Source organism: Protopterus annectens, chromosome 10.part0 (assembly GCF_019279795.1).
Source record: "Protopterus annectens isolate FY-2018-M chromosome 10.part0, PAN1.0, whole genome shotgun sequence".
NCBI classification, from domain to species: Eukaryota; Metazoa; Chordata; order Ceratodontiformes; family Protopteridae; genus Protopterus; species Protopterus annectens.
Window position 1 is genome coordinate 1123083363 of NC_056744.1, and position 26581 is coordinate 1123109943.

The 26581-nt window shown below is 37.5% G+C and overlaps 1 protein-coding gene and 1 pseudogene across 1 annotated transcript; both read left to right on the forward strand.

Annotated features, from left to right (window-relative positions):
• The first annotated feature begins 8142 nt into the window (after nt 1-8142).
• LOC122813506 (alpha-N-acetylgalactosaminide alpha-2,6-sialyltransferase 3-like) lies at nt 8143-24110 on the forward strand. Its single transcript, XM_044085851.1, has 2 exons — nt 8143-8247; nt 22853-24110. The coding sequence occupies exons 1-2, from the start codon at nt 8192-8194 to the stop codon at nt 23037-23039; spliced, it is 243 nt and encodes an 80-aa protein (XP_043941786.1). The 5' UTR covers nt 8143-8191; the 3' UTR covers nt 23040-24110.
• On the forward strand, nt 10012-10154 carry LOC122814680 (annotated as a pseudogene).
• Nucleotides 24111-26581: the final 2471 nt, after the last annotated feature.

Here is a 26581-nt window from a genome sequence, read left to right on the forward strand (position 1 = left end):
ATTTTCTGAAACTCTGTTATACTTTCTATATTGTGTTTTCTTACTGAACTCCTCAGTAAGAGTTAAGGATCATTATAAATCCTTCCTAAATAGAATGGTCAACTTAAGGATGGTTTTAGGATTCTTTAGCTTAAATAAATGAATTAACTCTTGAACAATGACTAATCTCATTATATGGTTATTGATTCTGTATTTTACTGTGCTTTTCCTTAAATACATCTTCAGTCTGACACAATCTTCATTGAACACAGTTTCTATGTCTGCTAGATTCTCTAATTATCTGGAATTGAGCTTGTTAGCCACAAAAAGGAAAACATTTTTATGTCAAATTGTACCCTTTAGAAACATCTGAAAAGACCAAAACTGACTTCTTGATGATTGATTACTTGACAACATCCAGTAAATGGTGTCATTACTTCTTCCGGATAATTTCCCAGCCTCTCAGTTACAGTGAAAACTGCATGGAAAGTGGGAGGTTGTCGGATTAAGTCATGCACAACGACTAATACTTACCTGCAGGGATAACTGTAATTTGAAAATGGTTGTTTGTTTAGCCAAGTGCCAAAGATGTCCTGCTTTTTATGTAGGTAAAATGGAGCGGAGGCTCTGTGAAAGAATTTACGAGCACCAATACATCATCAGTAGGAAAAAGCAAGACAATGCATTGGCTGAACATATTCTTGGTCATACAATCTGTGGTGGTGGTGCTGCGGTAGCGTTGTCACCTCATAGCAAGACGTTGTCCCGTTTGATTCTCAGCTAGAGCGTCTTCTGTGTGGAGGCATACGTGAATGGGGCGTGCCTTCGTTGAAGGTTGTGCGTCAAGGCTGGTAACCCTGTACGTAAAAATCCACTGCCAATCATTAGCGGACTGGAGTTCCGCTGTGGCGACCCCTAACCGGGAAAAGCCAAAAGACACAAACAAATAGAACATAGTTTTCAATTTTTAGTTAATGACCAAATTTTTTATGATATAAGGGGAGGTCCTTCACCCTTACAGCTGGATGAATTAGAGTTAGCTTGGCAGATTAGACTTAATGCCTATAATTTTCCAGGCTTGAACGAAACCTGTTTTTTAAGCAGTATTTTGAAACTAAGGAGCTTAAAGAGGTGATGCTGAGTTGATATATTACCAGCTCAGCATTTATAAATGAATTTAAGTGTATTTAAACACCGTAGGTTATATGTATGTTTTTATTTTATCTTATTTATATATTTCCTTTGTTGGTTTTTATTTTATGACATTAGATTTTTAACATTTAGTGAATTTTTTTGTGACAGTAAAACATTTAGTTACTCATTGCATCTTTAAGGTGGATGTGTAGGTTTGCTTTAACTGGATTGGCTAATTAACCAAACCTGAATTTACTTATATGTGTTATTGAATGTTAACATTTTGTCTGAAGAAGTTTGCACATAGTGCAAACGAAAAGCGCTTCATTAAATTTTTCATTCATAGCTTTGTTTAGTCCATCACTCTGACTACTGCAGTACCTGGTTTTTGAATTTTGTTGTTGTTCATGCTTTCTTGGTTAATAGACTAATACTTACCTGCTGTATTCCATGATTCAGCAGCAATGTTATTCAGAAAGACTTTATGCTAAGTGTGTGTGTGCGTGTGCATGTGCTGTGTGTGTGCACGTGTATGTGTGCGTGTGTTGATGTGGACATGTTTATAACTGCAGCATATGGTAGTAATGGTAGCAGAGTATGAAACTATGTTTTAAAATTTCTGCAGCTGGATACATTCTATCTTGTGAGGCAGGATGAAGGTGAGAGCAACATATATAAGATTCAGCATTCTATCAATGTTATTAATGTGCTTAGAACTTGTGCACTGTACAAATATAAAATATAAAATATTAGATATCAATTTGATATCAGTACATAGAACCAAATAACCCATTTTAGTCACACACACACAAACACACACACACACACACACACACACACACACACACACACACACACACACACACGCACACACACACACGCACAGATACACATGCACACACGCACACACGCACACACACACACACACACACACACACACACACACACACACACACACACACACACACACACAGAACATGCACACACAGACACAGACACACATGCAGACACACACACACACCCACACACGCACTCAGACATCTGTAGGCGAATTAGATTTTCCCTGCTGATATGCACCATATCTTTTGGACAGAGGTAGAATACCTGGTAAAGCACAAGCAGACAGAAGGAGGACAGGGAGAATCAGCATAGTAGGCACAACAGAAGAAGCCATTAACTTACTGCAGTAAGATAGTTTCAGAACCATTACTGGACCCAGTCTCAACCTCAGTGACTGTACTAAAGCTGCCTAAGCCAAAGCTACCGCTTTTGGATGACCTGCAAGGTTAGAATACAAAGTAAAATTTGGTATACGTGCACTATGTCATACAATCTAAATAAAATACAGAATAGCATATGCATAAGCAAATCATTCCATCATGCTATACTAAATCAGACCAACGTCGTGCAGCAGGCTACCCACTCAGACTATACTCCTCTTTTGTTGTAAGCTAAAGGTGCACATTGGCATGTGTTATAGGTGAGGATGTGACATCACCCTGTGTAAATATGTAGAAATAAATACTTGTAATACTTTTGGTGAAGCTCTAACTGTTCTTCTGATTCCTGCTGATGGCTATCATTGCTGCAGGGCCATCATACTAATGACTACACTACTATTTGGACCACATTGTCATCTTCAAGTGAACTATTCTTGCAAACTTTGTGCAGAAGGAACAAAGGGATCCTGGTTTTCATCATGCATCATGAAGAAACTCTCCTATGGTATACAGTAGAACTACCCAAAATGCCTACAAATGCCGCACTGATGCCAGTAGACAGAAGCATAATAAAATTGTCAACTTACTTATATTTGAAGGATTGTGTTTGCGCACAGTCACCAGTGAATTGTATGCCCAATGTGCACAATGCGCAGACATGTGGTACTCTCCTGCACATGTATTGTGACTTTACAAAAGTTGGTGTGTTTCTTATTAAAAAGACACACAAAAATGGCACAATAAAGAAATCTGCAATAAAGCAAAAGAAAAACATTAGTGCTACATGGGTCTAATTGACTACACAATATGTAAATGTAAATAAATATATGTCATTTGAGAATGTGCTGTCCTTTTGGCTGTTTGTAAGTAAGTAACACAATCTGTAAAATAGTATGGATTGGTTGTCATTTAGTAACATACAATACAAAGAAGTGTTAATTGGTCTACTATATTTTGTGTGTGTGTGTGTGTGTGTGTGTGTGTGTGTGTGTGTGTGTGTGTGTGTATGTATATATATATATATATATATATATATATATATATATATATATATATTTATCTGATAGCTACAAATCTGGATTTGCTTTTGTGAAAAAGTACATTTTTCATGACTACTGTGTTTATACTGCTGAAAATGGACATATATCCATTTAGACTAGCTCGGTCAACAAATGTAAAATAAAAAGTAAATAAATAAAAGTTCCTGATGTCACTGTTGTGAGACCATGCAAGGAGAGCTATCCCCATAGATGGCCTGAATGTAGGTGCTTGTCTGTGTTACTTGCCTTGTGTTTCCTGGATGACAGACCAGGCTGCTGCTAACTGTCAGATGTTTACCAATAATGTTCTTGCACACACCAATAACAGGGTAATTAGCCTGGTAGAATGACACCTTACCTTCAGTGGGACTTCAGGCCTGCAAGACTGTATTGACATAACTGAAGGTAAGGCTGGGTAATTTGCTGCATGAGCATGCTAGCCCTAAATTTTATATGGTACTCTAGTTTGACATTTTATAGGATTCACTATGGGCTTCTAGGTGTTCTGTATTCACTTGTCAGTGATGTTAGGCAAAATAATGATGCTTTCCATAGTGCCGATGTCAGTGATGCAGGATCATATGGTGATGACCCCCTCATAGCTAGTTAGGAATCATAGTCTGGGAACATGATATCACTGCCTATCTAATTCATGGTTTGTAATCCAACTTCCATGGAAACTAAAAAAGACTAAATACTGTGGCTGTACATGAGGACTGCCCATCATTCCCATAGAGAATGACACCTGCTGTTATTGTTATCAGAACTTGTAGGTTCAAATGTGCATGCATGCTGTAGGCTGATGAGTCAGATATACATGATGACATCCCAGCTCTCATGTAATATGAGAGATGCAAACAGCACTGAAGTTAAATCATCAGATGTATACAAGTGACATCCAAAGACAGTCTGCTGCTGCACAGCATTAAAACCGGTGACTGCATTGGGTGCAACAATGTGGAGCATCATGAGCTCACTGCAGACAGAGACTGTTACCATCTGCAGCTCCACGAGGATGTGGAACTGTTACTATATGATATTGGCTCTAGTGAAATCTCTGTCCACACACATTGCTACAGTCTACACTTTGCTCTGCAGAGCTGCCACTGTCATGTGCTGTTGTCATGGTAGAGTACATACAACACATGTCTCTGGTAATTAGTAGGGTGCAGACAACACACAGAAGTTGAGGGAACCCCCAGAATCAAGGACCATGGGCCCAAGGCTGATGTAGGAGCCGAGCTCATCCAAACCAACACCCCGAGAGGCAAGGTCAGATCCAACAAATGTCTAATCCAACTCGGTTACCGCAACCCAACTGGAGAGCATCAGGTCCTAGACTCCTCAAGTTCCAATGGAGCCAAGAACATTGGAGCAATGGTTGGATCCGAAGATCCTGATATAGATCTCAGATACAAGGGTTCCACTAGTATCAGCTCAGGACATTCTTCTCCAAAGTCCGAGGTTGGATTGGAGGAGGAATTGGAGCAAAAGGGGATGATGTGGTCGGATCTAAAGCCATTGAGGTTGGATCTGATAATAACTTGGCCAGCGCTGGTGTGCTTAACAGCCTCTGTACCACTCGAACCATGTCATCATTGGATAGGTTCCTGAAAGACTTGAGTCGAGGGGGCTGGGGACTTGGAAGCCTGTAGAATGGGTGACCTTAGGGTCAGGGAGAATGGTTCCAAGGCTAGGGACTGGCTCCAAATCTCAAATTCTGTCTGCACTGGGGCTGCAGTCTTTTCAGATCTGATAAGCTTCAGATCTGTTGTCGAAACTTTTGCAACCTTTTTTGATGCCACCAGTGGAGCACTGGAAGATTAAGATCACTTATCAGACTTTGCAGTAGGAGATTTGTTTGATTTTTGTAAACCCAGACTTTCTTGAATCCCCTCAGAGTAGGGGGGGTTTAACACCGTCTTAATATTAATTTGTTTTTCTTCACCAGGAGAGCTCTGTGACTAAAAGAATGACATATAGAGCAAGACTCCTGGAGATGGCCAGCTCTTAGACAATACACAGAAATCATGTGTCTATCAGTCAATGACATTTTTTGAAACCTGACGGTTTTGAATCTTTAGCAGACATTGTAACAGAAAGGAAGAAAATAACTAGAGCAGTTGTACTTTTTATTTATTATTTTTTAATCAGATATAAGAACTTAAGGATTAAAGGAGGGCACAGCTCTCTAACTTAAGTGGGCTATGCCTGAGAGACTGAAAGGGATAGGGAAAGGAGAAGCCCACTAACTTAAATGGGCTAAGTGGGAGGCAGTTCTCTAACTTAAACGAACTGTCTAAAAAACAAAAGTGGCTTTGAACTGAAAAAACAGCCAGAGTAAGAGCCCTCTAGCTTAAATGGGCTAAATAAAGTTTTAAGGTGCCAGGAGAATGAGAACAAGGCCAAAACAAAAGACATTGGCCAACAGCAGAATATAACTACAACAAATGGAAGTAAACTATGTAGCACAAAAAAACTACAATTTCTAATAAAAAACAATGAAAATAAGTAATCTTTCACAACAGAGAATATTATAAATATTATACTTAGCCAGAGCTAGTAGAATGAGAATCCCAATCTTGTTTATCAGCAAACGAGATCAGGGAGTTTTCCTAGTGCATGATGGGATAGGATATAGCCACTAGCTAATGGAAAACCTACAGCTTGTATATATAGGCTGAGTCAGATCCGAGGATCAGAACCAAACCCATCCTGGTAAGAATGAAGGCGAGATAGGACAACAACACATCAATGTTTTGGTGATTCTACTTTAAATATTATGTCTTGTTCTAAGTGCATTACGTTTAAAAACTTTGAATGTACTGTACTGGAAAAACAATGACTTCATCAAACTGGTTTATCCATTGTTCCACCAGCTAGCGTCTTTACAGACTAACTAGTATTGTTTGGAATGATCATTTGCACATGTAATGAGTTATAGTGGATATCCAAATGTAGCATTATATACCGTATGGTGATCAAAGGTCTGGATGTTAACTTTCCAAGTGCACACTTGTTGAAAGAAACCAAAGTAACCAAAGTACGGTCATTTATGAAACTGTGTACAGTTCAGCACTACAGAAAATGTATATTATTTTGGGTAGCATAGCTACTCATAGCTGCAAATACTTAGTATGATAAGAAGACCTATAGCAAGGCTAAAAGAAGAGAATAAATTATTAACAGAAATGACGACAGAAGAAAAGATAGCAACAAAGCTTCAAATACATCTCTGGTAAGGCCTTCCACTGAGTTTTGCAACCAATTTTGTACCTGAAATCTTAGAAGGGATAGTAATAGTCACAAAATATACACAAATAAAAAATAAATGGTTTGTCATGTGAAGGTCACTTTATTAAGAGCAATCTAAATATATTAAACTTGTGTGCTTCAAAAACCAGAAGAGCACATGGCTGAATGATTCCAGTTCCTGAAAGCTATTCATAAAGTGTATGTGTGTGTGTGTGTGTGTGTGTGTGTGTGTGTGTGTGTGTGTGTGTGTGTGTGTGTGTGTGTGTGTGTGTGTGTGTGTGTGTTCCCACATACATGTTATGCTTACACAGATGGCAAACGATGGCACATTTGTTCAAGAAGTGGTTATGTTGAAATATTTCTTTTGAAAAAAATGATCAAATTTTGCTTTAGACTGCATGCATAACTGTATGTAGAAAGATGAAATTTAAAAGTACAGTAGGTAAAATGAAACACATTTTATTCATACAATTTACCAAGAGCACAATAGTAAAGCATCTGGGAGTGCTGCAGCTCTCATGGAAGTACAACAAATGAAGCAATAGTATTTATCTGCAGTCATAATCCATGTAATTTTCACGTATTTTGAATACATCATTGGTAGAATATGGAATCCAATGGCTGAAGTATGGTTTTACTCTTAAACCATTTTGATTTTTGTCTCATTAAAAAATCTTTAAATAATAAATATGATTATCTCCAAACTTAAAATTGTTCGTGAAGTCACTCCTCCATTCTCTGATAAATCATTTGCTTAGGATATATTTATAGAACCTCACTGGATCAGTTTTACTAAACTAGCATGTAGTAGTGTGTGTCAAGACAGATGCACATAGGAAATTTTGATACAAAATTGTCTTTAAAAAAAGTTTCTGCTTACTCTATCATACAGAACGCTTTCAGAATGAATGGAAATTATAACAAACCAATACTCCTTTTCTATAATGAATGCATTTGTATATGACTCCAAAATTACTATAAAAAGCCATGTAGGCAGGTCCCTGATTTTGGTGTTGGGCAGTCTTTGTTAATATTTTGTTGTCCAAAATTAAATGCTGCATCAGATTTCTAGATCAGCTACTTGCCTGCTGTCCTCAAAAGACAGGTAAGCAGGTCTCTGATCTTGGTGTTACGCGGTCTTTGTAAATATTTTGTTGTTCAAAATTAAATACCATAACATTTATAGATCATCTGCTTGCCTGCTGTCCTCATTTCATTTGGTGTTACTTCCCTCAGGAAATATGAGGAAATAACAGCTTTCTCTTTTATGTTATAAGATAAAAGTTATTTTAGTTTAGTTATTCATCACACATCGTCTTCTTGCTTTTCATAGCTTGCAGTGTGAAGCTTTGAGGAATAGTAAATGACTGCTAAATAATTCAGAATAATTGTGCACTTTGACACATTGTCAGGTTGCTCAATGCCTGATATCACATGTAACAAATGATATTTCTTTGATAAAGTATTGGCAATTTCTCATTGCACTTGTATTTCTTATTTGTCTTTTTCAGGGTCCAGTCAGGTTCATACCTAAGTACAGGCTGGTTTACATTCATACTCGCTATGGATGCCTGCAATGATATTCATGTATACGGGATGATAAATGACACATACTGCAAGTAAGATCACAGGAAATTATTTTCAGACATCTATAAAAATGTGATACTTTATCAAATGTTGACATATTATTTCCACTATATGGTAATTATTTCATACAAAGCTTTTGAAAGTATAATTTCTCTGGTATCTCTCATCTGAGAAGCATTACATACACCAATTTGGAAGAAAACATTTGGCATGTTTTATAATACCTGTGAGTAAAACATTTTCAAAAATGCCAGAAAATAGTAAAGTGGTTTAATAATGCTTAGTTTTGGCATTGCTAGTAATACGTTCATAGATTGGTACTAGGTTATAGGCCCTAGGCCATATACAAGCCTAGCCATAACAATTCCCTGGCTACTTCTTCACACAATATTTACTTCCCTGCACCCCTGTCTAGCAGAATGACTGACATGATCCCCAGGGTGCATGAAATGGAATGAATGGATGTCTAAACATGTTGGATAATGACATACTTACAGGTTCTAATGACAATGAATCTTCAAGTCAACAAAACTGAAGCTAAAAACACAAACCTTCCCAAAGATGTTGTCATGTCATAATCAAATCACACTATTACCCTCATGTCCAGTGATTTTAGAAGTCTTGCTATAACTAGAATTCAGACAGACAGAAGTTAAGTCCCACATCTGTGACAAGGCCTTCTCATTTTAGTTTATATTGGATAAGCAGCAATTCCCTGTGAACCAAATGCAGTCCAGTCCCCAATTCCCACACCCCATCTTGTATGCATGTCGTCAAGTCAGGCATATCACTACTTTTTATTGTCTCACCATTCTCTCTGGAATACATTTTCACTTCTACAACTTAATTTCCTTTCTTTAAGATACAGCATTTACTAACATTTCTTTCCCATTTCAAATACTACAAAGCGAAAAGAAATAGGAGACACCAGCTTTTCAGCTAAAGAGGCTTATAATGATATTTTACAAGTCAAGGCAGAAGCAGTAAGAGTAGAACCAGCCTGTATCAACATTTACTAAGTCCTATTACTGGTTAGACTAAAACCCTTAGGAAGTATGACTTATTCTCAGCATTTAAGTATCTAGAGTATCAAACATCTTTTATGCTGGCTCAAGTGACTGAATACACAGATGATCACAGTATACCAGCATTACTTTGAATGAAATCAATGTACACCAGGTACAGGGAATTGCCCTTATCTTGCTGTTATGTAAACACTGACTTGGTATATTTAAGTAGCAGTGGGTATGGGATGCACCCCTCTGCATGGTGGAGCAAGGTAGGCTTGCCCACCTGCAAAATGTGGGGTTTTCTTTTATGTTGTTTTAGTAATGTTAAGCTTTGATTTGTGTTCAGTTACATGTATGACACTCATCATAATTGTATGGAGTGACAGGGGTATAGGGTGGGACAAAAATTCTCATCTCAGAAAGAGCAAGAGCAAACTTGTTTCAAGTAAAAGGTTAACTCTAAAAGGAGGTGATGACTGGTGAGAAGATAACAGGATAGTTCAAGAATGCACAGGACTGATATGGTTTTGGTGAAAGAAAGAAACGTTGGACGGTGTTTGTGTAGGATCTGATGTCAATCCACATACAAAAAGCTAGGCAGATTTAGAAGGTGAACAATCATAAATCCCTCATCTGTTATTAGACTGCATTTCTATATCGTGCAGCTTTTTACTCTCTTGATTTGCTTTTCATAGAGTTTTATTTTCTACGTTTGTTCTGCAAATCAGTACTCCCACCCTCTTTGTTTACATTTCCACATCTGCATTAACTCATATGTGTGTGTAGTGTGTGTAGTGTGTGTAGTGTGTGTCTGTGTCTGTGTCTGTGTCTGTGTCTGTGTCTGTGTCTGTGTCTACACACACACACGCGCATACATGCACACACACAGACACACACACACACACACACACACACACAGACACACACAGACACACAGACACACAGACACACAGACACACAGACACACAGACACACAGACACAGACACACACACACACAGACACACACACACACACACACACACAGACACACACACACACACACACACACACACACACACACACACACAGACACACACACACACACACACACACACACACACACACACACACACACACACACACAGACACACACACACAGACACAGACACACACACAGACACACACACACAGACACACACACACAGACACACACACAGACACACACACAGACACATATGTATGTATATATCTTTTCTTAAATTGACATACAGAAACATTGACACACATAACACTGATTTCTATATGTCAAAACTCACTATGATTATAAAAAAGGCACAAAACTACAGCAATCACAAAACATTCTCCTTTTGCAATTGCTCAACAAGAAAAAAAGAGTCCCAAAACCCTAACAAAAACCTTCACACATAATTTTTTTGAACACTGATACAGTTAAGGACGGTTGGCAAAATGGTTAAGATCTTAACTGCACAGAAAGGTATCTAGTAAAGGAGCAGTGGCAGCATTAGGGTCAGCATATGTGAGTAAGGATATTCAGGGTGATTTGTCCCCAATACCATTATGTTTGCCACTGCCCCTAAGCCCAACTACACATTACTTTATCAAAAACACTTTTCACTAATAGTACCATTGCACAAAACACTCACACACATGAACTCTTACACACACACATGCACACACATGCATGCGCACACATGCACACACATGCATACATATACACTGCTAAAACTACCATCTTACTTAGCCCTTACTCTAACCTAGACTTCCAAATGCTGAAACGCACAATCACAATGCTAAAGCTATCCTCTTCTTCTTCTTCTTTCGGCTTTTCCCGGTTAGGGGTCGCCACAGCGGAACTCTGGTTCGCTAATGATTGGCAGCAGATTTTTAAGGTGTCGAGTTGCCAGCCCGACGCCCAACCTTCAAAGAAGGCACACCCATTCATGCATGTCTTTTGAATACTACTCGACCGCGGGGAGGACATGCAGACTCCCCTAACCCTTATTCTAACCCTAACCTTCAAACTCGTACACACACTCCAAAACCTTCAGACATACAATTAAAGCTACCCCCTTCTCTAGCCCTTATTCTAACTCTAACACACCCACATACACACACACACACATGCACACACACACACACACACACACACACACACACACACACACACACACACACACACACACACACTCCCTCCCCTAATGCCAAATCTTTTGGTACATCCTAAAGATTTGGCTTTAGAACAAGACCCCATTCACCTGCCTGCAAATGCAGCTGATGCACACACAAACCACAGAAGCAGTCAACAATCTAATGTGCAACATCTGCTGGAATCAACAAGTAAGAATTTAGAGAAAAAGTGAATGCAATAAACTGTGTTGATAAAATGTACATTAAACGGAGTCTATTGTGGCTAGATATATCTCTCAATCTATCTGTCTCTCTCTCTTTATACATATATATATATATATATATATATATATATATATATATATATATATATATAAAGACAGAGATATATATAAACACATATTTATATATATATATATATATATATATATATATATATATATATATATATATATATGTGTGTGTATGTGTGTGCATGTATATACATGAGTGTACTGAAAACTATCTATTGATCATAATAGCAGCAGTCAAATTATCAATCACAAAATGTCTAAAACAATAATGTGTGATAAAAGAGATGCTATGGCAGAGAAACCTGTCCCCACTACTGGGTGACCACAGAGTTGATGTATTTCTGAGGGCATGTGGGGTGAAGGGGGTGGCTTGCCTCAGTCCAAGAACATTTGTTTTGGATGTGCTTAGTTTCTGTCGATATTTTCTGTTTAGATATTTTTGTCAGTATTTTGATTTTCAAGATTACCTCAACAACTTTCCATAAATAATAAAATGTCTATGTTTTCTCTGTGCTACTTGATACATCTTATCTGCCTTATAGCATTCCTTTCTATTTTGGTCAGCAAATTTCAGTAGCATCCTGCTGTATTTCCTCTTCATAATTTAGACTATTGCTGCTAACACAAATCTGTTTACTTCTCATGTGGGACAGCATTTTAGGGGCATTTATTCATACATATCTTGGAATGCATGAGGACAAAATATTTGTATAAATCATATCCTGCTAGAACAGTTGTTTATCCTAGGTAATCTAAATTTACCTCCATGTTGCTTATGTCATGAATTACAGTGTAACTTGTTTACTTAAAACTTTTATATTAGAGGAATCATTCATTTATTTTCTATTGTTGAGATTTTATAACTCCGTACTGAATGTCCATATATAGTGTTTTTTTTTTCTTGTTGGCTTAGTTGTATTACTAAAACTTGTGTTTTTGTGAATGTCTATGATGGTATCTGAAACATTTCTAAATGTCCTGTGCAATTTTCATATCTCCTGGAATGCCTTGAAAAATGATATTAAGATTTGTCTGTGTGCACATTATAATTTTCTGAAGTCTGTCCTTTATACAATATATCCATGAACGTTGGCTTTACTAGTCCATTCTTACATTTGTGTTATCCCATAGAAATACAATATCAAAAGTCTCTTGTAGGCCCAGATAATACATTGATAAAAAGTTATGGTATCACATTGATGTGTATTAACAAAGAATAATTTATTCATCTGTTAGAGCTCATTTTAATGTATTAATTGTATTATTAAAAAGTAAATGTAATTTCTATCATTGAGTTATGATGCCAAATACTTGTTAACTATTTGTTATAGTTCAGAAACATTCATCTCTCCAGGATTATAAGTGGAGTTTGCAAAGTCTCTATACATTCCTTTCTGTTTTAGAAATGTTCTCATGACTGGGTGCTGTGCTTAAGAGTTTCTCGTTTCTTTTGACTAAACAATTTACTTTGAGCCTTGCCAGTCATATTTTGAGCATTGCTTCAGCCTGTCCAGTTACTTTACAGTGTTTTGTCCTAGTTTCATTTCTTGGTATTGCAACAAAAGTAACCCTCTATATTTTTGCAAAGATATATGCATTTTCTTCAGGTATCTCAGTAAAGTTTTATTTTATTTAGTTTGTTTACTGGGGTAGTGCACTAATCACAGCAGACCATTTGCAGGTAGAGCCAGCTGAAGGAATTCACAAAAATAAATAAATAAATAAATAAATAAAATGAAACTAATTCACAAACATGGAGTAATCATAGAAAGCAAAATAGTCTTTAAAAGCTAGATAGTCTACATCCATGGCCATCCATGGTCTACTTTTTTAGTATGCATAAAAAGTATTATAAATGTATTTTTGTTATTTTATGTGAAATTTAAACCGTGCAGTCATTCTTCTCTGAGGCTGGGCCACACTGGTCACAAAATAATCAGTGTGTCTAATTTTAGAGACAACGCAGTCCTCATTTTCTTTTAAGCTGATGCAAGGCTAACAGGTCACTACTTTTTCTTTTCCATCATACTTTTGTAGTTTTCATATTTTGAATGAGAAATAAATATATGTCCATATTTTACTGATTATTTATTTTTGTTTATTTCCATTTAGGTTACCAGGATAGAGCACTGAGCACACCATTACCAATTGCAAACTCATTTATGAAATGTTTGGTTCCACAGTTCCTAAAAGAAGTATGGCCTGTTATTGTCAGTTGTTACCAAATTCATTAGGGTTGGAAGCTGAATTACATTTCTTACTATTTACAAAAAGAAGTGGCAGCGTAGAAGTAGTTCAACAATAATCCAAAAGAGCAGAAATCCAAGTTATGAATAAATCCAAGTTTACTGAGACAGGTGTTATTTATTACTATTTGTTTAATCATAAGACGTTGCAGAGTTAAAGCTGTTCCATGATCTTATATTCTTCACAATGGTCAACAACTGCTTCACTGCAGTACAGTTTATTTTCTTATCGGTGTTTTTAAAAAAACAGATAAAACAATAAAATCCATATGCTTTCACAAATACCATTAAGCACTTTCATCCATACACTTGGACTTCATCAGAATCCTCAAAGCATAGTTTCCCTTTCTTTTATATTAATTAAATGATGACATTGTGGTGTCAGTAATGAATATCTGTACGATTAAACAATTAGAGTTTTTTAAAGAATTCGTACCAGAGTTTATGAATAATATTAACAACAATTATTGTAATGGAAACATGGCATTCGTATGCTTAACACTTCACTTGACTTACATACAAATAAGTAAAAAAAAAATCCATTAAAATCTTTCAGTTGCTTTAAAAAATATTACCGTATATAACCAAATATAAATGTTACCATATTAGACCTAATAAAAGTATTCTACTTTTGGCCAGAGAGTATTCTTTAGGGCAACAGGTCAGGATACTTACTCCTGTGAGACACAACAAGTTGAAGGCAGCATGGACATGTCTTTTCACTGCTGTAAAAAAGACCATTTATTTATTTATTGCTTTTGTTTGTGTCAACTATATGGTGAAGTTGTCATACAGGAGGTAGAACAAACTCTAACATGACAGCTTGATAAAGCCCAGTCTCTAACATGACAGCTTGATAAAGCCCAGTCATGAAAGATTCAGCCTAGTACTGAGTATATGCAGTGAGGTGCCATAGGAGACAGATGGGGATCTCGACATAGACCTCCTCGTGATGCTTGTTCTGATACCTCAGTGGATGGAGTGGCCCTAGTCACCATTCCCACAAGAGGAGACAATATACTAGACCTGATCATCACAAACATGGGGACAAAATGCTCTACACTGGAAGTACATCCCTCTTTAGTAAGATCAGACCATAAATTAATCTCACTGGAAATCCACATCCGCCCCCCCCACACAAAACACCACAGTGAAGAACTTCAAAGCAAACTTCACACTTAAGACTGAAGTGGTATCTTTCAAGGCCTGTGCCAGTGGAAACCACAACCCACACTGCTGAATCTTTTGCAATTCCCTTCTATGGGCACCTTCAAGAATGCATGGATCATGCAATCCCAAATAAAACCACGCCCCATTCCCCAAAGGCAGGCGCCCAGTCTGGTGGACCCCAGCCATAAACAAACTTTACAACAGGAGGAGGAAGCTACTACATGACAGAGCAAAATCCCTAAAAGGAAGGCATCTCTGATCAGTACTAGCAAAAACTAGCAAAAACCACGATCCTCATAAAATCAATCAAGGCCAACTTTGAGAGAAAAATGTAAAGACACAAAAGACAATCACAAGGCCTTCTTTAGCTATGTTAGAAACCTGGGTGGAAACTCCCAGATATGCCTATGAGTTAGTCCAAAATGACACAAAATACACTGAACCCACTGACATTGCCAACATTCTGGCAGACAGGTTCAGTGCAAATTTCTCCTCCCCTCCCCCAAAGGAGAAATAACTATCCCAGCAGAGTGTAGACTCCCTAACATCTCAGATGCCCAGGTGAGAGCCGCCTCTCTAAAAGCTAAAACACAGCATCAATGGGACGGATGGTGTCCGGGCTGTGTGCTACATGAACTCCAAGAGGAACTAAACCCACAAAGGCTGCTGTTTAATCTTAGCCTTACTACAGGATCACGTGCAAGTGGTGTATGGCAACAGTGGTCCCACTTCACAAAGCGGTGCGGACCCTGAAACCCATAGCTTGAGCCTGGTCTGCAAAGCTATGGAGAGGATCATTATGGTACTCATAAACTAAGACATTGGGGACCTACAGACATTGGATCCTACCAATTTGGCTTTGTCAAGGATCCTGCCTTTTGAACAGATCCTGCCTTTTGAACTTAGAAACTTTTTCAGAGCAATCATTAATAGTCACCATTCCCACAAGAGGAGACAATATACTAGACCTGATCATCACAAACATGGGGACAAAATGCTCTACACTGGAAGTACATCCCTCTTTGGTAAGATCAGACCATAAATTAATCTCACTGGAAATCCACATCCCGCCCCCCCCCCCCGCCCAAAAAACCACAGTGAAGAACTTCTCAAAAGCAAACTTCACACTTCTTAAGACTGAAGTGGTATCTTTCAAGGCCCCTGGGCCAGTGGAAACCACAACCCACACTGCTGAATCCTTTGCAAATGCCTTCTATGGGCACCTTCAAGAATGCATGGATCATGCAATCCCAAATAAAACCAAGACCCATTCCCCCAAAGGCAGGCGCCCGGTCTGGTGGACCCCAGCCATAAACAAACTTTACAACAGGAGGAGGAAGCTACTACATGACAGAGCAAAATCCCTAAAAGGGAAGGCATCTCTGATCAGTACTAGCAAAAACTACGATCACTCATAAAATCATCCAAGGCCAACTTTGAGAGAAAAATGTAAAAGACACAAAAACAATCACAAGGCCTTCTTTAGCTATGTTAGAAACCTGGGTGGAAACTCCCAGATATGCTCAGAGTTAGTCCAAAATGACACAAAATACACTGAACCCACCATTGCCTACATTGCCACTGACATTGCCAACATTCTACAGCAATTTCTCCTCCCTCCCCCAAAGGGAGAAATAACTATCCCAGCAGAGTGTAGACTCCTAACATCTCAGATGCCCAGGTGAGAGCCGCCCTCTCTAAAGCTAAAAACACAGCATCAATGGGACGGATGGTGTCCCGGGCTGTGTGCTACATGAACTCAAGAGGAACTAAACCCACACAAGGCTGCTGTTTTAATCTTAGCCTACAGGATACGTGCCCAAAGAGTGGTGTATGGCAACAGTGGTCCCACTTCACAAAGGCGGTGCTTCTACGGACCCTGGAAATTACCGCCCCATAAGCTTGACGAGCCTGGTCTGCAAAGCTATGGAGAGGTTCATTATGGTACTAATAAACTAAGACATTGTGGACCTACAGACATTGGATCCTACCCAATTTGGCTTTGTCAAGGGCAGATCCTGCCTTTTGAACTTGGTCGACTTTTTTGAAACAGTCATTAAAGCCATTGATGAGGGCAAGGCAGTTCACACAGCCTACCTTGACCTTGCAAAAGCCTTTGACACAATACCCCACTCGGGCATCATAGACAAACTCACCAGCTTAAATGTAAACCCATATGTCACAAGCTGGGTTGCAAACTGGCTCAAGGACAGAACCCACAGGGTCAGAGTTGCTGGAGCTATGTCAGACTCTAAGCCAGTCACAAGCGGTGTCCCACAGGGTTCAGTCCTGAGACCCCTCTTGTTCGGCATTTATTTTTCCGAGGTACAGGCAAACATAGGAGGATTGTGGCTGACAAAGTTCGCAGATGACTGCAAACTGGGCGCCATAACTGATACTCCAGCGGACACAAACATCCTTCAGAGAGGCCTCATAGAAATGGAAAATTGGTGCCAGAGCCATGGCTTAAGCTGAACGCCAAGAAATGTATAGTCATACCCTTTGTGAAAAACAAGGTACCGACAAATTACCACATAGGCGGTAATCCATTAAGTACGGAAGAGGTAATCAGGGACCTAGGGACCCAGGTTGACAGTAACCTCTCTTTTGACACTCACATTGCCAAAGTGGTTAGGAAGACCTTCTATATTGCCCACCTTATCATGAAGGGTTTCACATCTAGATCAAGAGAGGTCATTGTGCCCCTGTACTCTTCTCTTATCAAGCCAATTATTGAGTACAGTGCCCCATTTGGGATGTATCTCTCCCGACACCTGCAGCAGTTGGAAAGACCCCAAAAGTTCCTCACCAAGAGGATAAAGGGTCTTAAACATATGTCATATGCTGCCCGACTGAAAAAACTCCAGCTCTATTCAGTCGCATACCGCCTACTCAGAGGTGATCTGTGCCTGACGTACAAGGCCATGTCCAATCCTGAATTAATGGACATGCTCCACCTCAGAAAATCCAAACCCATCAGAGCCACGAGAACAAGTGACTTAAACCTCAACACAGAAATAAATAGAACGTGCTGGAGGGACAGATTCATAACCCAGAGGCTCCCTACACTCTGGAACAGAATCCCAGCCCATGTTAGGCAGAGCCCCTCACTGACTCTATTCAAGAGAAATCTCGAGTGGATGGGAGATCGTAAGTTTACCCCGGGGGTCATCTCTGTGTCACTACTAGACAGAGGCATAATAAACTAAACCCTAAAAGGGCATAGTATTCTCATCCTAAGGGGTGGTGTAAGCCACATACACTCTGGCTAGGCTTATAAATGCCCTAGCACAGATAGCCTAGTACGAACCTATGAACCTATGAACCTATTCTCACAACTAACCCCGATCCAGGTTCAGAAATCCAAGCAGGATTGCATGAATGTGGGAATATGTTTTCTGGTAAGCCAACATTTACCCACCTTGGGGAGCACTGCATAGATATAGGACACCAGTGACCAGTCAGATAAGCTCCTTACAGAGAGCCTGAAAGAGAGAAGAACAGCTTGCATGACAAACCAGTTCATGCCAATTTACTGCAGTTATCATTATGCATATCTTTCATCAACTCCAGACACTGAAATGTATGAATGAGAAGTGAAACTGCACATGTTGGAAAGTGCTTGGAAAAATCTGCTATTCAGCAATATCCTACATGAACAATGCAACCTGCTGTGAATGTATAATTTAATGCAATAAGTGCACATCAGTAGCACATATCTCAGTAAACAATGCACATGAATAAAGTTCCAAAATACAGCTCAGATGACACAGCAGCCATTGCTAGCAACTGTGAGACACCAAGTAGATGTATGGTGAGGCACCACAGTGGCCACCAATCTGCAGTGGTTCTGTTTTTGAATGAACTGTGTGTTCTACACAGGCACTAGCTAATCCAATCAGCTTAGAGGTCACTACAGCTCTACCACATGAACATCTAGGATCTTGGCAAAGAATGTTACTGATACATCAGAATGATCCTCTGATTTTCTTGATTTACTGTATTAGATTAGGCAGAGACTATTTTTTGTTTTTCTGTGCCTTGCCAAATGGAACACTACTGTGCAGCACAGGAACATCATTATTATTATTATTAGTAGTAGTAGTAGTGGTAGCATTTTTATTATTATTATTATTAATAATATTAGTAATAGTGGTAGCATTTGTATTATTGTTATTATTATTATTATTATTATTATTATTAATATTAGTAGTAGTGGTAGCATTTTTATTATTATTATTATTAATATTAGTAGTAGTGGTAGCATTTTTATTATTATTATTATTAATATTAGTAGTAGTGGTAGCTTTTTTTTATTATTATTATTATTATTATTAATATTAGTAGTAGTGGTGGTAGCATTTTTATTATTATTATTATTATTATTATTAATATTAGTAGTAGTGGTAGCATTTTTATTATTATTATTATCATTATTATTATTAATATTAGTAGTAGTGGTAGCATTTTTATTATTATTATTATTATTATTAATATTAGTAGTAGTGGTAGCATTTTTATTATTATTATTATTATTATTATTAATATTAGTAGTAGTGGTAGCATTTTATTATTATTATTATTATTATTATTATTATTAATATTAGTAGTAGTGGTAGCATTTTTATTATTATTATCATTATTATTATTTGTACTGCATATTATGGTAATGAGTATCAAAAGGACACGATTAAAGGAACATACTACACAAGGGTAACCTTGTCAGATGCGGTACCACAACAGAAGGTTTCGTACTACAATAGTTGTACTACACACACTATAAAGCGTTTGCTGGTTTAACAATAACAGAAACATATGGAGTGGTATGGCTATCTCACAAGCTTAAGATGCACACAGATAAAGAAATAACATGGGAAAGATTCTAAAACTCTTCAGTGACCACACTAGAAAAAAGTAAGTAAAAATTCAATGCCTTAAAGAGCTCAGTGTTTCACAGGACAGGGCATAACAGTTCTCATAAATAAGTTGGTTAACAAAGAAGTTGGACATGGTAGTGATAGAATGAAATAAGGCATATGGGAGTCATAAGTTAGAGGTAACTGGGTACATGATAAGCACTGGTGACACACCATTTGATAGCTACTGCTTTTTTGATATTAAATTTCTAAAGTATCAGAACTTATTTTGTATGCAAAATGTAGTTGGAAGGAGAACCTCTCCAACTCACTTTTTGAATTTCCTCTCTATCAGATTGCAGCCAGAATATGTGTGTGTGTCTTCAGCTAACTATTTCTGCTAATATAATGTTCAAAAATCACTGCTCTGTAAAATTTTTAGATGTTTTCATACTTTACAAAAAGGAAAGTGAATGCCTTCCTCCCAGCAGGCATTTCTGTAATTAGAACATGTGAAACTGGTAACATAGAACGTTAATGTTACCTGCTCTTTCAGATAAAGACTACAATTTGCTGACAAATACTATTGCCATATATGTCATCAGATGAAAAGCCACACAACTATATCATGATCCTACAAATTAAGAGCATCATCGCTTATGCTATGGATTTTCAGATAACCATTACTATACCGAGTACCTGGGAAAATCCATGCATAGTTTAATTTAACATTAATGATAAAAAAGTGCAACATATGTTTTATGGAAATAAGGGTAGGATATATCCAGTCTTTAAAGTACCCATCCCAGAAATCACAGAATATAACTGATGTAAGTAACTGCACACCAAATCCAAATGCGCGCACACACACACACACACACACACACACACACACACACACACACACACACACACACACACACACACACACACACACACACACACACACACACACACACACACACACACACACACAGAAATGCACACACAGTGAATTGTGACAGTAGCACAGCGATTTCATTCAGCATAGATTACTGGAGGAGACATCATTTTTTCCCACTGACTTGTCTTCATAATACATTTTGTTGAAAAAAATAACAACTGAGGAATCCTCTTGAGAAAGATGATCTTTTTTTCTCTCAACATTTCCATCTCTCTCTCTCTCTCTCTCTCTCTCTCTCTCTCTCTCTCTCTCATTTTTCACTAATAAACTGCAAAGTATTCAGTCTGCTTCAGCTCATCCCTTCCAGAGACTTTCAGTCATCAAATGTCTTCAGACAAGTATTCTAGACACAGCTATCCATCACAAAGTTGCCCTCTGGTTCCTTAACTTTTGACTGCCCATTCTAAGATCCTTACACTCTGCACTGATGTGGCTGTCTTACCTCGTCAACAGAAAATCAGCTTTCATGACTATAAACAGCTTGTCTAATTCCTTCTTATTTACTAAGTACTCATGACTAATTCTATGCCGCATGCAGCTTTGTCAGAGCTCACTGTCTTATCCCTGACCATAACATTTAAGTGACATTTTAAGGTACTGTACATTCCATTCTTACTCTAATGTAGCTTTATTTTGTTACAATTTTACAGTGGGACTTTCCTGGTCATGAAGTACAAATGTTTGCTGTAATCCAGAAATGCACACTAATATTTCAGCTGCCAAACTACATTCCAGGAACTTTTCATTTACATTTATTCTTTTTCTGCCTAGATTTGCAGATTTAATTTATATGATGAATTGCTATGTCCTCGAACTACCACTGTACAATATACTCATTCTGCATACCAGTGGATGTAAAATCTCAACATGGATATTGATTTTATATTGTAAGAGACAAAAGGCAGAAAAGTTATTTTAAATATATAGAAACAATAGTTGTTTTCAGCATAGAGTAGTATTTTTGCAGAAATTAAGGAGATAATATGCATTATAAAAATAGCCACATAGTAGAATTTAAGCTTTCCATGAGTAGTAAAAAGGGCACACATAAAGCCTGTGGCTAATTAACTTTTTTATTTTATCCTTTGTTGACTGAGTTAGTCCCACTAGGATAGCAGGGGAGATCCAAAGTGATAATGAGACTACTATGGAAATTTGGCCAGGGCATCAGAGAACGTTCCCTCTTTTCAATAGGTACCTTGGTTTAGCATCTCATCTAAAGAATGGCTGATTCAGGAGTTTGGCACTCCCTTTATGCAACAATGTAGTGTCAGCAATCAATCTCCCTGATGTTGAAATATAACCCACAGACTTCTACATCAAAGGTGAGTCAGTGTTCTATCTGGTGTGTCACCAACACTGTCAGACAAATGTGACATGTTTTTCCATAATATTGGCAATAAACTTGAAGCATTCCTGGAAGTGAGATCAAAACTATATAATGAATGGTATACACGTTGCATTCTGATCCTGAAAGTGCATATCTATGACAACACTGAAAGCTAACTGTCCATCTACAAATAACTTATCTCCATTAAACAATAAACTGTACAGGAAGGTAATTAAATTATGTAGGTCAAAAATTATCAGCCACTAATTCTCTGCATGAATGGCAACAGCTGATGGTAAAACACTGACTGATTCTTAATGTAGAAATAAATGCTGCTTTGCTTATATTCTAATTTTCTCAAACTGAAGTGAGTTTATAAAGAGCCGAGAAACTGAAAGGGCAAGGAACAAAAAATCTGCACAAAAACAGAGCTCTCACAAGCAAAATATATAACTGGAGAATACATGACGCTGTCAATATACGCAACAGATTCATTCTTTACAATTTTATATAAAAAAATCAAAGATGCATTTGGCTAAATTGCTATGAAATTGTGCACTTTTTAATTCAAATAAATAAGCAACTATACAGAGTTAAAATGAGCATTGTAAATGAAAAAAAAAAAGTGGCAATATACCTGTCTTTCTCTTTTTTTCTCTAGGACAAAAGGATACAAAAGTGTCCCATACCACTACTATGAGCCTGGACGAGAAGAATGCGATGAATATTTTTTGCATGAAACTGCTCCATACGGAGGACATCGATTTATTACAGAAAAAGCCGTCTTTGCAAAGTGGGCCAGACAGCGCAACATAACGTTCATGTATCCAAGCTGGACTGTCTTATAACTATTGAACTGCACCAAGAGACAATGTCAAACGTGACACCAGTCCACTCTATACAGCTGATACTGTTATCTTTTAAACCAGATTTAAGGGAAACAGAAATGCATGTTTAGGCTGCGGCTTTAAAATTAACAACTTGGAGTGAAAAGGCCAAAATAAGATTAAGATAACAATAACATTAGTTTATTTAACAAGTGCAACATTTACAATACCTAAATTCTTTCATTAATTACTTCTGGTGTTGACAGGCATAGAGATTCACTGGTGCTATTAACAATAACTGTTCAACATAAAATCTACGCTAGCAGCAATAGTCACCCATACTCACTGACAAAATATACTTCACCATTCATGGCTCAGCATGAAAAATAAGGATGATGTAACCATGCACACATCTATGTTGTACATGATTTTTATTCTTCCTTATGGAACGAAAACTATGGAACTATTCCATCAGAGTAAATATGGAATTTCAATTCAAAAGCGAAATACATTTTCAAATCATTACCAGAATGACAGATTTTTGTCCATGAACCTCTGCCCTGGACATAGTAAATACTCAAACATTGCACTGCAATCAATTTTATTGTCAGCAACAATCTATGGACAAACGAATGAGACATTACACACACACATACACACACACACACACACACACACACACATATGTCTATATCACAACATCGAAGTGTCAAAACTTCGAATGCCATAACATCGAACCCAAAACCACGAAAGCTGAAAACCTCAAAGACTGAGAACAGTGACTTTTTTCCCCTGGGAAAAAAAAAACTCTGTTCCAGTACAAAACGCGAAATACACGAACACTATAAACTATTTCTAATGTGGGAGGCTTCACCCCCACACCCCTCCTTAAATATACCAACTCCAAGATTGCACCACAGTGAAGGACATAACGAAGCCGCAGAAATAGCCCACCAAATTCTTTCCCTGGGAAAGAATTTGATGTTCCGCGGCTTCGATATTTTCAGTCTTCAAGGTTTCCAGTTTGAGGTTTTTGTATTCAAACTTTTCAGCATTTGACATTGTGATATACACCATATATATATATATATATATATATATATATATATATATATATTTATAGATAGATAGATATATATGACTAGAATGACAAAACATGAAATGTGCAGGTGCATTCTCATACTGCTCTCCTGCACTTTACCATAAGTAACCTCCTTAACCTGGCAGGTTAGTACATTTTTAAACCAATAACCTGGTCTCAACCAATATCATATAATGAAATGCACTTCTCTCATTGATCTCTCAAAAACATTTCTAAAGCTGTGTCGTATACCTCTCACTTTTCCTTTTCCTTTAATCCAGGAAAGAAAAATGAGGGTAAGGAAACACCTCCAAACTAGATGCCATTGACCAAAAAAACCTAACTTAAGTATGATACAAGGGAGAACTGGTGGACTTCCCAATTACTCATGCAATAAATCTGAGAGACCAAATTGCACTTCTTTAAATACTAACTCCTTCAGTCCACTCCCCTTCCTAAAATGACCTCACATGCTTTTCAAAAGCCTGCTCTTTTGTCTCCTAACTTCCTGCATTTTCTCCCCCTGTCAAAACACTAGCAAAGCGTATCCAGCTATCTGAATACCTAGCTTGGCATAACCCTTGCTCTGTTTACTCACCAAGCCTATCCTTGACAGGAGTCCATGGACAAAAATGTCAGCCAAGGCAAACAATCATTTCCGATTGCTTACAAAATGTAATAACTATTAGTACTGGACTAATTTAACAGGAATTTATTTTTAACTCTATGGAAATATACTCCTCTCAGAATTTGCCATTCCATCCAACCCATTTTTCTTTCATCCATCAGAGTACATTTCCTTGCTTGTGGAATCTATCTGTTCATTAGTTTAAATGAAGTCTGTCAAAATGTTAATTTGTTTGTTGTCTGAATGCTTCTGCTTAGGTTAGATTGCTTTAGTACTAATGTGAAACATTGAAGACGTTGTAAAACTTTGAATTTTGATTTTGAAAGGGTTCATTGTGAGTTTTGTTCTTTTTTTCAGTTGTACTGTTGTAGATGACAGAGATGATGTCAACTTAGGGTACTTCTCTTCATGAAAAATTAAAGGAAGCTACTTAGAAAGGTACAGGCATTGTATCTCTGGTATATTACTTGCCTCCATCAAATATGAGGAATGCATTGGTCAAAAATCTCTTTCAATACAAAGTATCTATTTATATAAAGACAGCTGTGATAGGATATGGATACAAGTACTACAAGGGAAACATCTGTGCTGTTTATCTGTTTCTGCTTTCATTTATGTATGTATACTTTACATGTCTGCATAGTTAAATTTTTTTTATTTATGACCAGGTCAATTCCACTGTAACGGAAGCAGTTTTGTAAGGACCTGCATTCATGAAGTAAATTAAGATGCACATAGTTATTACAGCAGTATTTGGGCAATGTAATGAAAGTGGTGAACTATCATGATATTCTTATAGTATAAAGTATGACCATTCATTACACAGAAAAATCAGAAATTGCATGCAGATTGGGGAATGATGGTATAAAGTATAAGTCATCAAATTAAAAAGTCAGGTAAGCCATACCTCTGAACCTCTTAGTGCATGACATCTAGACAAATCCTGAAGAAATGGGGGGGGGGGGTGAAGGCCTAAAAATAGGGACAGATTTGAAATATTGTTCTAATAAACTTAGAAAGTTGCTAGAATAATTGGGTTTGTCTTAACATACTTTTTCTAAAGGATTTGAAGTCTGAAATGCAAATGCATGTCCTTATTTATGACTTCAATCTTCAGATCATCCAAGTGATTTGCCTGAAAACCACAAATTTTATGTGGAATAGAACAAAAATCTGGGCAGTTGAAAGGTATGCAGGTAAGCATAAATACTCAATTGACATGGGAAGAGATATGTGCAGCTATAATGGCTTACTAAGATAATACTAAGTTAGGCACTGATGGTATCAGATGACTGTGTAACCACATCATGTAGTTTACTTCTCTGGGTTTAATGTCTTCAAGTCTTTTGAGTTTCACATACTATGACAGGAATGGACCCCATTCTTAAGTCAAAGTGTGATTAAAGTTCATAAAATTAGCATTGTTTCATTCATTGATGTCAGCCAAAAGTGTTCTTCTCAGACTCGCAATGTGCCCAGAACTGACTCCTGTAATTTATATGGAGTTACATGTATCGGTAACATATCTAAGTACAATTGCAAATTCTTTTTTACGAGACCCATTGCTCCTACTACTATTGGAACTGTCTGGGTATCCTTCTTCCACATTGCCCTCATTTTTCTTCCTGCAAATTCTGGTATTTTATGACTTTGTGTCTCTCTCGGTCTACATAAAACACTGTAATCACTGGGTGTAGCAATTTCATTGATCAATGCTACTTTCATCTTCTTTTCATAGACTACTATATTTGGTTTTCTCACATCTATTTTTTGAACTGTTGGTAATGGGTAATCCTTCTTCTTCTTTCAGCTTTTCACTGTTAGGGATCGCCATAGCAGATCACCTGTCTGCTC